Genomic DNA, 12906 nt, shown 5'->3' with positions numbered 1-12906 from the left:
ATGGAAAAGGCATTGAGACAAAGCAGCCTCAGAGTGAGTCTCACCAAAATCCAAAATAGAGGCTGAAACATCATAGCCTGAATATCCTGGACTCCCTGTTCCAGAGGACAAGCCCAAAACTGCAATGTATCCAGAATAGCTACGATGAAAGGGAGCATCTGGTGTCAGTCAGGTGTGACTTTGGCATGTTGATAGTGAACATCAGGAGATGCAGGAGGCCCCCCATAGTCTGGAGTTGGGAGACGACTTCCTGGGGTGAGCTAGCCTTCAACAGGCAATCGTCAAGGGAGGAAAAGACTGGAACCCTAGACCTCGCAGATGTGCTGTAACCATCGCGATCATCTCGGTGAACACCTGAGAGACACTGGTAAGGCCAAAGTGGAGCACACCAAACTGAAGAGGCTCCATGCCACTGTGAACAGCAGGTAGCATCTGTAAGCAGGCAGGACAGGAATGTGGAAATAGGCGTCCTGCAAGTCCAAAGCTACTTTCCAGGGTCCAGGCTAGATAAGACCTGAGCCAGGGTGAGCATATTAAGCTTTTACTTTTTCCAGAAGTAATTGAGAGGGCGCAGATCTAAGAAAGGACAGACGTCTCCATCCTTCTTTGGCACTAGAAAGTAACAGGAATAGCAACCATAACCTACTTCTGGTGCTGGCACTTCCTTGATGTCTTCTCTGGCCAGAAGGGCTAGTACTTCCTGTTGCAACAGCACAAGGTGGTCCTGTATCAGCTAATCTGGGGATGGAGGGAGTGGCAGTACGGATTGTTGGAACGGGAGTACATAACCCTGTTGTACAATTTGGAGCACCTATTTGTCTACTGTAATCTCCCTTCATTGGGGTAGATGGTATTGTATTCTACCCCCAACTGGATGCCCATGCTGTATTGAGGGCAAACGAAAGAGGCTTTAACTGTGCAGCTGCCAGGGGGTGGAATTGGGCAAACCTCTGGCACTGGGCCCTACAAGGCTTCTGGGACCCACGACTGTGGCCACGAAAGGACTGAGCCTGCTGGCCAGGATGGCCAGGGGGAAAGGATGTGGCTAATAGCCTCTAACAGCCATGGAGCATAAGGCGGAATACAGCTGTCGTGGGGACACAGAGAGCCCTAATGTCCTAGCAGTGGCCCTACTGTCCTTGAATCTCTCCAAGGCTGAATCTGACCTGTCTCCAGAAAGAGAGGCTCCATTGAAGGGCATGTCCATGAGTGAGGCTTTGACATCCCCAAAAAGCCAGTATTCCTCAACCAGATGTGATGTTGAAGTGCCACTGAAGAAGCAATGGCTTTGCCCAGAGAGTCGGCCGTATCCAATACGGGGTGACACGGAGAAGTAGAAGAGCACTTGGACTTATAGGACTTCTTCTCGTGAGACTTATTAGAAGAAGTCCTGGAGTGGGACGAGGACCAATGCGAGTGACTTAGAGATCGGTCCCAAGACTTCCCATGCAAATGGGACCTGCAGCGGCGCAGAGTCACATGATGAGCGCCCAAGAGCTTCATGGCCCACTTCATGGCCCACTGGCAGATGGCCTTGGGGTTCATAGACGTGCACTCTGCACATGACACAAAGTAGTGGTCACTCTCCAGACACCACAAACGTACCAAGTGGGAGTCCGTCACTGGCATCTGTCGATGACAGGTGCCAAAAGGTTAAAACCCGGTGGGTTTCTTTGGTGACATGTCCAGAAAAAGTTGAAAAAAGAGACGGCAGACTAGACTTTGACAGAAGGTCAAAACAAGTCAGTCAAAAAATGACTGAGGGGAGTTCAGTCCAGAATCACGCTGATAGCGCGGAAGGAAAAGAAGGAACTGAGGTCAGCATACTGGGATGGTGCCTACATGCCCTGACCATGTCATTTCTGGCATGGACAACAACAACTGTGCGATACCGAGCCGAATGACACCACCTACTGGCGCCCAAGGTGGAATGCTCAAAAATGTATGGATCCAGTGTGATGTATGGGAATATTCTAAGGTAAGGAATTTGTGGCTAGGAGTCTCTATCAGATAGCCTATCTGGATGTTGCCACCATAGAACTAATCGTAGTGCACAAATTATCTAACCTTGGTCTGTCTCTGTCCAGAGGCGCAGAGGATGGCATGATCGTGTTCTTTGATCTGCGCTGGGCCGCTGATGTTCTGATAGAGTGCCCGATTTATATTACGGCAGGTGGCCCGCTGTTCTGCCATGAGAATGGAGTAAATTACTCTGTTCCCATGACTGACAGACCACCTGCCAAATTTATAAATGAGTGCCAAGAAGGAGGTCATTTATATAGGTATTGGCAGAAAATACAGTCATGGCAGTTACTGTCAATGCATTTTAGTCTTTGCTACAAGTCTGCGTCGGAAGCCATGTAGCAAACAGTATTTTTTTATTTTCAAAAATAAAATTCCAAAACGAGATTTTCTTTTTAAAAATAAAAAATATAATGCTCTTGCCACCATGGGTAGAGCTTCTTTCTTTGCGGGGCGCATTATAACGATTTTACTGTTTCGTACTGCCATGTTTTACCTGGCGCTATGGATGAGTAAAAAAAAGACTAACAGTCTGCCTATTTAAATTGGGCGGGTGGACATGTTGCCATTTCTCCGATGGCCCTTACTCCCCAGAGTAGTTGGAGAAGTTTGGCCACTGCCAATCTAAACTGGTCTGCCTATCTAAATTGGACAGGTGGACATGTGGCCATTTCTCTGATGGCCCTTACTCCCCAGAGTAGTTGGAGAAGTTTGGCCACTGCCAATCTAAACTGGTCTGCCTATCTAAATTGGACAGGTGGACATGTGGCCATTTCTCTGATGGCCCTTACTCCCCAGGGCATTTGGAGAAGTTTGGCCATGGTGGCGAAAGAGCAGTATCTGCCGTGGCCAGTGCCTAATGTGAGCCGGTGGTTTCCGGTGCTCAGCACCAGCGCTTAATAGGTTTCTGGTGCTCGGTTGTGACTCTTAATTGTCAACATCGCACTTATGACAGTCTGCCACATTATTGCGCAACTCATCAAATTTAGAGATAGGCTGAATGAAGGTTGTTTATGAATACAATTTACATTCAAAATTACCACTACCTGCCTCCCCAGCCATTCCTTTGCCAGCTTTGGGGACATGGAATAATCTGAACTGTCGCACTTGATATGGTTAGTAGTTGTTTTGGTACAGCCATTGGCAGCGATGACAGAGGCAATTGGGGATGCAAGCTGCAGTGGCCTCCTGTTCAGGGCCCTGGCACATATTATTTTACAAATTAAGCACTGGTCATGACCAAACTTAACTTCCAACCGCATTTAAATTTGGCTGGTGGACCAGTATATCAATGGGGAGGGAGTGCCGTCACCGTTGCGATGGAGTACCCATTCTGCCAATATATAAATAAGGCCCAGAGTCTGGTTTTGGGTGTCCAGTACGAAAGGCAGGGGCTGATTTCAGGACTCTTCACTTTTTCTTCAGGTGTGCCACCATCGCTGGAGCCATAGGTGTTGTTTTAATTAATTTTAGGACTTCTGACCAGATGAAGTATAGTAATGAATTAGTTTAGATGTTCTTGCATGGTTGTTCTTTAAAGTCATAAAGGAAGCATTGCTGCTCCACTGAAATCAATGTAAAATTGACCTTCTTTGCCGGCTGGCTCTCTCCATTAGAGTATGAGACCGGGCTATGTAATCTGGGGCGAATGTGGTTGGCTGGATTATCTCCGTCCTTGGCTATGAAGTAGTCAACCCATTCCTCATTACCTTCGTTATCTCCCTGTGGAAGTTCTCCTTTCTGTTCCTCCAAATCTGAATACACAGAATCAAATGAGATTTCCACTTCGTGTCCTCGGGCCTGAGCAGAACAAGGGACACGTTAACAACTCTGGGAGGTGTATCTTTTGGTGGTGAAGGTGGTAGTGGGAGGTGTATATGGTAGAGGGGGGAGTGAAGGTGTAGGTACAGTAGGCACAGCAGGTGCCAGAGGTGGTGGAGTTGTAGGTTGTCCCATAGGTTGCTTGGGATTACTCTTTGGAGGAAGTTGTCCATCTTCTGCTGCAGATCCTACCTGTTATGGAGCATTTGTTAATACTATAAAAATGCAACAGGCACCTGTAAGACCTCTGACTCTCTACTATAAGGAGGAGAACCATAAGAGCGAGGACTGTCAGCCATATAGGTCTGTGGCTGATACTCCTGGTAACTGTTCTTTTCATATAAGGGCTCTTTAAAGTCAGAGACGTAATGACAGCCAGTTGGGTAGGACTGTAGGCAAATGCCAAGGCATCTTGATCGCCAAATTCAGCCTCTAGTTCTGAATCCAGAATCTGGGTGGGCAAAGTAGTCCTCAGTTTGATGGGTGAAAAGGTAGTTGTAGGAAAGCCCATTGTCAATGGTGTCATAGTTGATGATTTCGGAGTTCACAATGCTGAAGGTGTTGATGTTGGTGGTGTCGTCGATTGTTGGCGGTGGGAGGAATCATCATCGATGGCATCACCATCGACAGCCCTGTTGTCATCGATTATGTCATTGTCATCAATGATCTCCTCACAGCTGTCATCGAAGCTTGGGACACTGAGAATTCCATTGATGATGAAGGTGTTTTTTTCTTCATTGATGAGGATAATAGAAGAGCCAACAGTTAGGATCCAGACAAGGCATCACAAGAATTAGACTTTCTGGAATTTTTTACAGAGGAAATCCAAGTATTTCTCTGTGAGGAGGTGGCTGCAGATGCTTTAGATAACATGTCTCCTTTTATGCACTGCCTTTGTGGAAGTGCTTGGTGGGGTACTTTTCACTGAATCATTCCTAGATGGGGGAGCACCCCCTTAGGAGGTTAGACCAGAACGTGTAATAACATAAGATCACTGAGAGGTTAGAGCAGAGTTCTCCTTGTTGACTCTCTCACACACAATCTGTAGTAGAAATCTGAGCTAAGGTACGGGGAGTAGCAGAGCTAGCACTTCAACCTCACTGTTTGTCATTCAGATTGTTTCAAATAAAGTGAATGTGTAACTAAACAAACACTGTTTTTGAAGCCTAGAGCCATTTGTAGCACTATTTAAGGCTATCTAAGGATACCAGGAATTCCCAGCCTGATGATGGGGAATGATTTAAGCATGCGAGGATACGAAAGATCCAGTGCTGGAGAATATGTGGATTTAGAGTCTGCTGTTCAAGCTAATTGTTCTCTATAAGAGCCATACACAATAAATTTATTTTCTCATAAATAGAGGGTGCACAAACCTTCCATGGCAAGTCTCAATTGCGTTGCCTAGGAGTGGACAGCAATGACTGGTCATGTATTTGTGTTGCCAAATTTTCCATAACAGTTAGGATATGATGTGGCATGGAGTTTGAGAATTGTTCCCCTAATTTGTTATTAGTCAAGTTGTGGTTTCAATAAAGGCTTGATTTCAGCTGACTACCCTGCTTTCATTCCAGCATGAGCCCACCTCACCATTTGTCTTCCATTTTCCTTCTTCCCTACCAACCTTTTCTGCCCCCCTCTCCTATTCTTTCCTTTGGATGTATTGGGATGTAGTGGAACTGCTTTACAGTTAGAAAGTTATAGGTGTGAGTACAGAATGAGTGAGTAATGGGTGGCAAATGCTTAGCACACAAAACAGCATGGACTTATCTTTGTGTGGCTTGTTATGGAGCCTTGATGTCAAGAACAGGGGAAAAAACTCACAGGCAAGGGTAGCAGAGGCGGAACTGAAAAGAATTACTTTAGGGGCAACTGGTTTGCAGCACTGACAAGACTGTTGAGGAACCCCTCACAAAAAAGGACCCTGCAACCCATAAGACAATGCCTATCAACATCTTCCCATCATGAGCCAAAGCTTTGCTGAGCAAAAAAAAAATCCTTGAAGAGAAAACAGTCAGTGGAGAAAACATAAAAATCGACCACTGAGATACACTCTGAGTGAATACATAACAAAGAAAGTCTTCTGGTGGTGTACGAAGATAAAGATGGGATATAACCTAATTTAAAATATTACCTTTGTACTTGTTTAATAGTACCCTTTTACATATTTTTTTTTAAAAGGACAATAAAAAAAAGGGTGTGAGTGGAATGCCGCTTTTTGTGGTTTTAAACCCATTTTAACTTCTTTTCAAATTTATATGATGTATGCATTTTTATTTTAAAAAAATGTAATTGAAAATGAAAATGTTACCCTCAGATTGATATTACTTCAAGGTTAGAAAGTGTTGTTCTCTCTTTAAAAACTGTCCACAGACCCCACACATACGAGGAAATATCCAGTACGTGTATATTAATGAAGGTCCCATGATGACAGCCTGAATATTTCTGTGCTAGGCACATATACTGACTCACTCATTTTATATTCTTTGATGTTGTTCTATGTTGATGTTAATTATTAATAAAAGGGCAGTTAATGTAGTTCACATTCTTTACCTGGTTCATGGTCTACTCCCACGAGTCCTGCTGGGCTAGGAGCTGGCTGCTGCTCTGAGGAAGATTTGGATGCAGAATCTTGCGGTTGGGGGCCCATCTCATCAGGCAGGGTCTTGTCCTGCTTCTGGGACTGGCGTTCAGGCTCGTCCTGTAGAGGTGTAGTGAAGCGGCTGGTGTCCATCAATGCTGAGAACCTGCGACGAGCACCCAGTGGTGGGCTGGAATCACTCTCCGTGGTGAAGGAAGACTCGGAGGCTGAGAATCTCTTCCTACATCATATATCACAAAAGAGGAGGGCCTAAAGCAAAAGTATCACAGGAGGTGCTTCCCCATGGCAAATCAACCCAGGCAGTTCCATAAGAACAAAGGACACTTGCGGAGGCACATCTACCCAAGCAGCTCAGTGTAAGCAGACATCTCTCTCAGAACTACTGCCGCCCACAAAAAGGAAATACCCATGATACATGCCCTTCTAAGTTAAATTTACCTAGGGATTAGTAAGGAAGTGTTGGAAACAGCCCACTCCCACTCCGCAGGGTGGTGGTGGACTCCCCGAACACACTGTGGTAGCTTGGCTCGAGTGGTCAGGAAACAGGCGCAGTGCTAAGCATACAATATACCCATACAATAACCATGCGTGCATCCGTTCCAAAAACGACTCTACACCGTAAAAATTATGAAAATATTCTTTCTTTATCTTTTTCTCTTAGTTGTTGATTGGAAAAATAAATAAGACAATCACAATATACAAGTTTCAATTAGTGCAGGTCAAATAAATACTGGCTGTTTGATGAAATAAATAGGGGTGATCATAAATAACAGGGCATAAATACAAGTGCAATATATACAGACAATTAAATACTTTGAGGCAATAAATACTGTACCAATAAATATTGTACACCATCAAGTCCTGTGGACCTATAAATATAGTGCAGCAATAAATAGGTAAAAATCCAATAAATACAGTACCCCCAATAAATAATTAAAAGTATACCGCAACCCTCATATAATCAGATGACACTTCAATTCTTAAGGGCTGATATGGCCCAGGCACAGCTTGTAGGGTTGTGGAAGGCTTGAGGGGGGCTACTCCCTGGCTGGGACAAGGCTGAGGCCTAATCTGAGGTAGATCAAAGGGGGGAATACCAGTGCCCTGGCTTTCTCTCTCCACACAACCTCTCTAGGTTAGTCCCAGTTCACCCCAGGCACAGTCAGGTTGGTTTCAGCACCTCCCTAGCCCCTTAGAGCAGTCTCTCAGGTCTCCACAGGGCCTTAGGCGCCCTCTACTCCACTTACTGCCCTTTTTCTGATGTTCCGACGCCGCTGGAGTCGTGTCGACGCCGTGAGGCGGTTCCGGTTCGGTCTCGGCGGCCTCGGCACAATGTCAGTTCTTTGACGACGCCGGTAGGCGGTTCCGGTCCGATGTCGGCAGCCTCGGTTCGATCTCTACCTCCGATTCGACGGCGTCGGGCAGTCTCTTCACGATGTCGACTTCGGGCGGCTCCGGTCCGATGGCGCTCTCGGCTCCGATGACGTCGGCCGGCCTGGCCTCGATGTCGACTTCCGGCGACTCCGGGGTGCGATCCTCACCCCCGACCTCCGGTGCTCCTCCTCTCAGGTTCCGGGCGACTCCGGAGTGCGATCCTCACTCCCGACCTCCGGTGCTCCTCTACCTCGGTCTCCGACGACTCCGGAGGGCGGACTTCACTCCTCCGATGACGCCGCTCACTCGACCTCGGTTCACTTCCTCCTCGACCTCTGGTATTCCTCACGACCTCCGTCGGCGCCCTCTCACGACCTCGGGCGGCTCCGGGTACGACGTCTGCTACTTCAGTCAGCGCCGCTTCTCCACCTCGGGCTCCAGGTCTCAGGCTACTCGACGCCGGACTCCAGGGAAACCAGTTTCCAGGTCAGGATCTTGCTGCTTTCTGCTTCTAAGGCCTGTTCCTGCTGTTCAGGTCCTTAGGATGAGTTTTTCTGTCTTCTTCCCACACAGGGCTATAGGCTGGGATCCATCAGTAGGGACAAGTATCAAGGGTGGGTTTATGGACCCCACTCCAGGCACAAGTTTCCACCCCTGCTGCTTCACTCCTTCCTCCTTCACTGTTGTGCTCCTCTCTCTTCACCAGTCAGGTGCCAACTGCCAGCTCCAACTGCCAACTGCCTCTCTTATCCTCCCAACATTCTAAACGGTCTCCAACTGTCACAGAGTCCTGGAATCTCCTGGAATGTTCTGGAAGGTGCTGGTAGGTTCCAGTGGATGCTGGTGATGTCACAGGTGGCCACCATTTTGTGCTCCAGGCCCTCAGACAGAAGTTTCAGGGGTAGCTAAAATGGCTCCCTGAATCTGCAGCAACACGAAAAAGTCTGGTGGTTCCCAAAAAGGAAAAATTCAAACAGGGTTTGAGGCAAAAGTGGGACAAAATAAATAATGATGAGGAGGGACCACCCAAAGGGCTGACAGGTCTAACACGCGTCCCCCCCAGCTGAAAGTGGGGAGAGCTACCCAACCCCTTGGGAGTTCTCATCACTAAGGCGGAAATACCTTGAGAGACCGTCTGCATTGGCGTGGTCCACTCCAGGCCGATGTTCCACCTGAAAGTCCATCCCCTGTAGGGAAATAGACCACCTCAACAACTTGGGATTCTCCCCCTTCATTTGCATCAGCCAACGAAGGGGTCTGTGGTCGGTCTGAACTAGGAAGTGCGAGCCAAACAGGTATGGCCGCAACTTCTTCAGAGCCCATACCACTGCAAAGGCTTCACGCTCTATTGCACTCCACTTCTGTTCCCTGGGAAGTAGTCTCCGGGATAGGAAGACCACGGGTTGATCCAGACCCTCTTCGTTGAGTTGCGATAACACTGCCCCAATGCCATGTTCTGATGCATCTGTCTGGACAATGAACTTCTTGGAAAAGTCTGGGGCCCTTAAGACCGGGGCCTCGCACATGGCTTTCTTCAATTTCTCAAAGGCTTGCTGACAAGCCTCCGTCCAGACTACCCGTCGAGGTTGTTTCTTGGACGTGAGCTCCGTGAGAGGGGCTACGATGGTACCGTACCCCTTCACGAAGCGGCGATAGTATCCCGTGAGGCCCAAAAATGCTCGGACCTCAGTCTGTGTCTTGGGGGGTTCCCAGGCCATGATGGCCTCGATCTTCGCCTGGAGGGGTTGCACCGTTCCCCTACCCACCAAGTGTCCAAGGTACACTACCGACCCCTGCCCGATCTGGCACTTGCTGGCCTTGATCGTCAATCCAGCTTGTCTCAGGGCCTGGAGAACAGCTTGCAGGTGACGCAAGTGATCCTCCCAGCTGTTACTGAAGACGGCTATGTCATCCAGATAAGCAGCAGAGAAACTCTCCATTCCGGTGAGGATCTGGTTTACCAGGCGCTGAAACGTGGCAGGTGCGTTCTTGAGCCCAAAGGGCATCACACAGAACTGGTAGTGGCCATTGGGCGTGGAGAAGGCTGACCTTTCCCTTGCTCCATCAGTCAAAGAGATCTGCCAGTACCCAGAAGTAAGGTCAAAGGTACTTAGATATTGGGCAGCTCCCAGCCGGTCAATCAATTCATCCGCCCTAGGGATCGGATGAGCATCAGTTTTTGTCACTGAATTCAGTCCCCGGTAGTCCACACAGAACCTCAGTTCTGGTTGGGCACCCGGTGGTGCAGCTTTCGGTACTAACACCACCGGACTAGACCAGGGGCTGCTAGAAGGTTCAATCACTCCTAGCTCCAGCATCTTAGTGACTTCACTATGAATGCTGGCCTTCACCTTGTCTGACATCCGGTAGATCTTGGACTTCACAGGGGGGCTGTCTCCTGTGTCCACGTCATGGACGCACAGGTGAGTCCTACCCGGGACAAGGGAGAACAACGAAGAGTACTGCCCCAGGACCTGGCGACAGTCCTCCTGCTGTTCAGGAGTTAGAGATGGGGAGAGAATCACTCCCTCCACCGACCCATCCTTCTCTTGAGACGCAAACAGATCAGGGAGAGGCTCGCTTTCCACGTCCTCTCCTCCGTCAGTCACCATCATCAAGATGACTTCGGGCCTCTCGTGGTGGGGTTTGAGGCGGTTGGCATGCAGCACCCGCAGGGGCTGACGAGGGGTCTTCAGGTCCACCAAGTAGGTAGCCTTACCCTTCTTCTCCAACACCTCAAAGGGTCCTGACCAGCGATCCTGGAGGGCACTAAGCTCTCCGGGTTCGATCACCCACACCTTCTGGCCAGGCTCCAACTCCACCGGGTGAGCGTTGTGGTCATACCACGCCTTCATCACTGCTTGGCTGGCTTCCAGGTTGTCAGAAGCTTGCTTCCACAACTTAGCCATTTGGCTCCGGAAGGCCAGCATGTAGCTCACCACATCCTGGGGGAGCTTTCTGGGAGTTCTTTCCCATCCGTCTCTCACCAGGTTAAGAGGTCCACGTACAGGGTGCCCATACAGAAGCTCGAAGGGGCTGAAGCCCACTCCCTTCTGTGGCACTTCCCTGTAGGAGAAAAGTAAACAGGGTAGGAGGACGTCCCATTTCCTCCGCAGGCTTTCAGGCAGACTTCTGATCATGCCTTTTAAGGTTTTGTTAAACCTTTCCACCAGACCATTGGTCTGGGGGTGGTAAGGAGTTGTGAACCGGTAGGTCACTCCACACTCCTTCCACATTGCCCGCATATATGCTGACATGAAGTTGGTCCCCCTGTCGGACACAACTTCCTTGGGAAAACCCACTCGGGTAAAGATTCCCATCAGGGCCCTAGCCACAACAGGTGCTGTTATGGTCCTCAGAGGTATTGCCTCTGGGTACCGTGTGGCATGATCCACCAGGACCAGGATAAACCTGTGACCAGCTGATGTTGGTGGATCTAACGGACCCACAATGTCGATGCCCACCCTTTCAAAGGGGGTGCTAACGACAGGAAGTGGTTCCAGGGGAGCTTTCAGCTTCACCCCTGTTTTCCCACTGGCTTGGCAAGACACACATGTCCGGCAGTAGGTATCGGACGACACTTTCATCTGAGGCCAATAAAAGTGTGGGACAAGACGGGCGAAGGTCTTGTCTTGCCCCAGGTGTCCTGCCAAGGGGATCTCGTGAGCCAACTCTAAAAGGAAGGCTCGATAACGTTGAGGAACTACCAAGGCTCGTGACGATCCATGTAGGGGTGCCTTGGGTTCACTGTAGAGGAGGCCATCCTCCCAGTAAACACTGTAGTTCCCTTCAACGTTCCCTGCTGCCTGGGCTTCGGCCTGTCGCCTCAGCCCCTCAAGGGTAGGGCACTCCCTCTGGCCCTGGCAGAATTCCTCCCTGGACGGGCCTCCCTCCACGTGCCACTCGGCCGGGATGGGTAGGTCCTCCAGGTTGGTAACGTCCCCCTCCGCAGACTCCTGGTCCACCACCTCCGGTGGCCTATCCGTCCTACGGGGTGGAGACGCCGAGGCAGGCTCCTCCTGTCCTCGGTTCTTCCCTTGACTGGCAGCTGGCTGGGCCTTTGTTCCAGGCTCCAGCCGGAATGAACTCCCTCTTCGGGTAGTCTCGGACCTTGTGCTAACACAGGCCCAGTCAGGTGTACCCAGCATCTCGGTGTGAGTCCGGTATTCCACCTCCTTCCAAGCGTTGTGCTCCATGTCATTGCCCAGCAGACAATCGACTGGCACGGCAGGGCTTACGGCAACTCGAAGTGAACCTGCAACCCCCCCCCATTCAAAGGGAACCTCGGCCACTGGATAGTGACCTGTTCTGCCGTCAGCCATCGCGGCTGGGTGGAGTACATCGGGAATTACCTGCTCTGGAGACACCAGTTGACTACGCACCATAGTCATACTGGCTCCTGTGTCTCTCAGAGCCTCCCCTCTTTGGCCGTTGATGGTGATCCACTGCCCATACTTTGCGGTATTTGCGGGCACCTGGATCTTAGGAACCATCTCCCGTTCTCCCAGGGACACTAAAGTGACACCCGCCCACTCCCTTCCCTTAGTTAAGGGCATCTCCTCCCCGAGCACTACACTAGCTACTCCGGGGGTCTTTCCTCCAGTGGGAGGGGGTGATCGTTTCTGACACTTCGGATCTCCTTTATAGTGTCCAACGCCACCGCACTCGTAGTAATGGACAACCCTTGGCTGCTGACTCTGGCCAGGATTAGGGTTTCTGGGTGGGTTAGCCTTAGAGGTGAATCCTGTTCCCTTCCCTTGGAAGTTATTTTGGGGGCCTTTGGAGAACTCCTTTTTCTTTTCCCCTCCCTCTTTCTTCTGGGGGGCGCCCTGTCCGGTCTTTTGAGTATCCCCTCCAGTCCCCCTTGTGGACACCCGGGTACTAGCCCAAATGTCCGCCTCCTCAGCAAGCTTCCGGGGGCTGGTCAGCTTGCTATCCACCAGGTGTTGCCGCAGTTCAGGGAAACATTTCTCGAGTAGGTGTTCCTTCAGTACTAGGTCAAACAGCTCCTCGTAGTTCCTTACTTCACTGCCCTGAATCCAACCTTCCAGTGCCTTCTTTGCATAGTCCAGGAAGTCCACCCAATTCTG

At 49.8% G+C, this 12906-nt stretch overlaps 1 protein-coding gene across 2 annotated transcripts in view; it reads right to left on the bottom strand.

Annotated features, from left to right (window-relative positions):
* The window catches only part of MAST1 (microtubule associated serine/threonine kinase 1), a 492671-nt gene that overhangs the window by 47511 nt on the left and 432254 nt on the right, over positions 1 to 12906 (bottom strand). For both annotated transcript variants that reach the window (XM_085654477.1, XM_085654478.1), the window contains one exon: positions 6394 to 6662. In XM_085654477.1, the coding sequence (XP_085510603.1) occupies positions 6394 to 6662 (269 nt within the window). The remainder of the gene's footprint in view (positions 1 to 6393; positions 6663 to 12906) is intronic.

Source organism: Triturus cristatus, chromosome 4_1 (genome assembly GCF_964204655.1).
Source record: "Triturus cristatus chromosome 4_1, aTriCri1.1, whole genome shotgun sequence".
In the NCBI taxonomy this organism is placed as follows: domain Eukaryota; kingdom Metazoa; phylum Chordata; class Amphibia; order Caudata; family Salamandridae; genus Triturus; species Triturus cristatus.
Note: the sequence above shows the minus strand (reverse complement) of the source record. Positions and strands in the feature narration are given on the sequence as shown.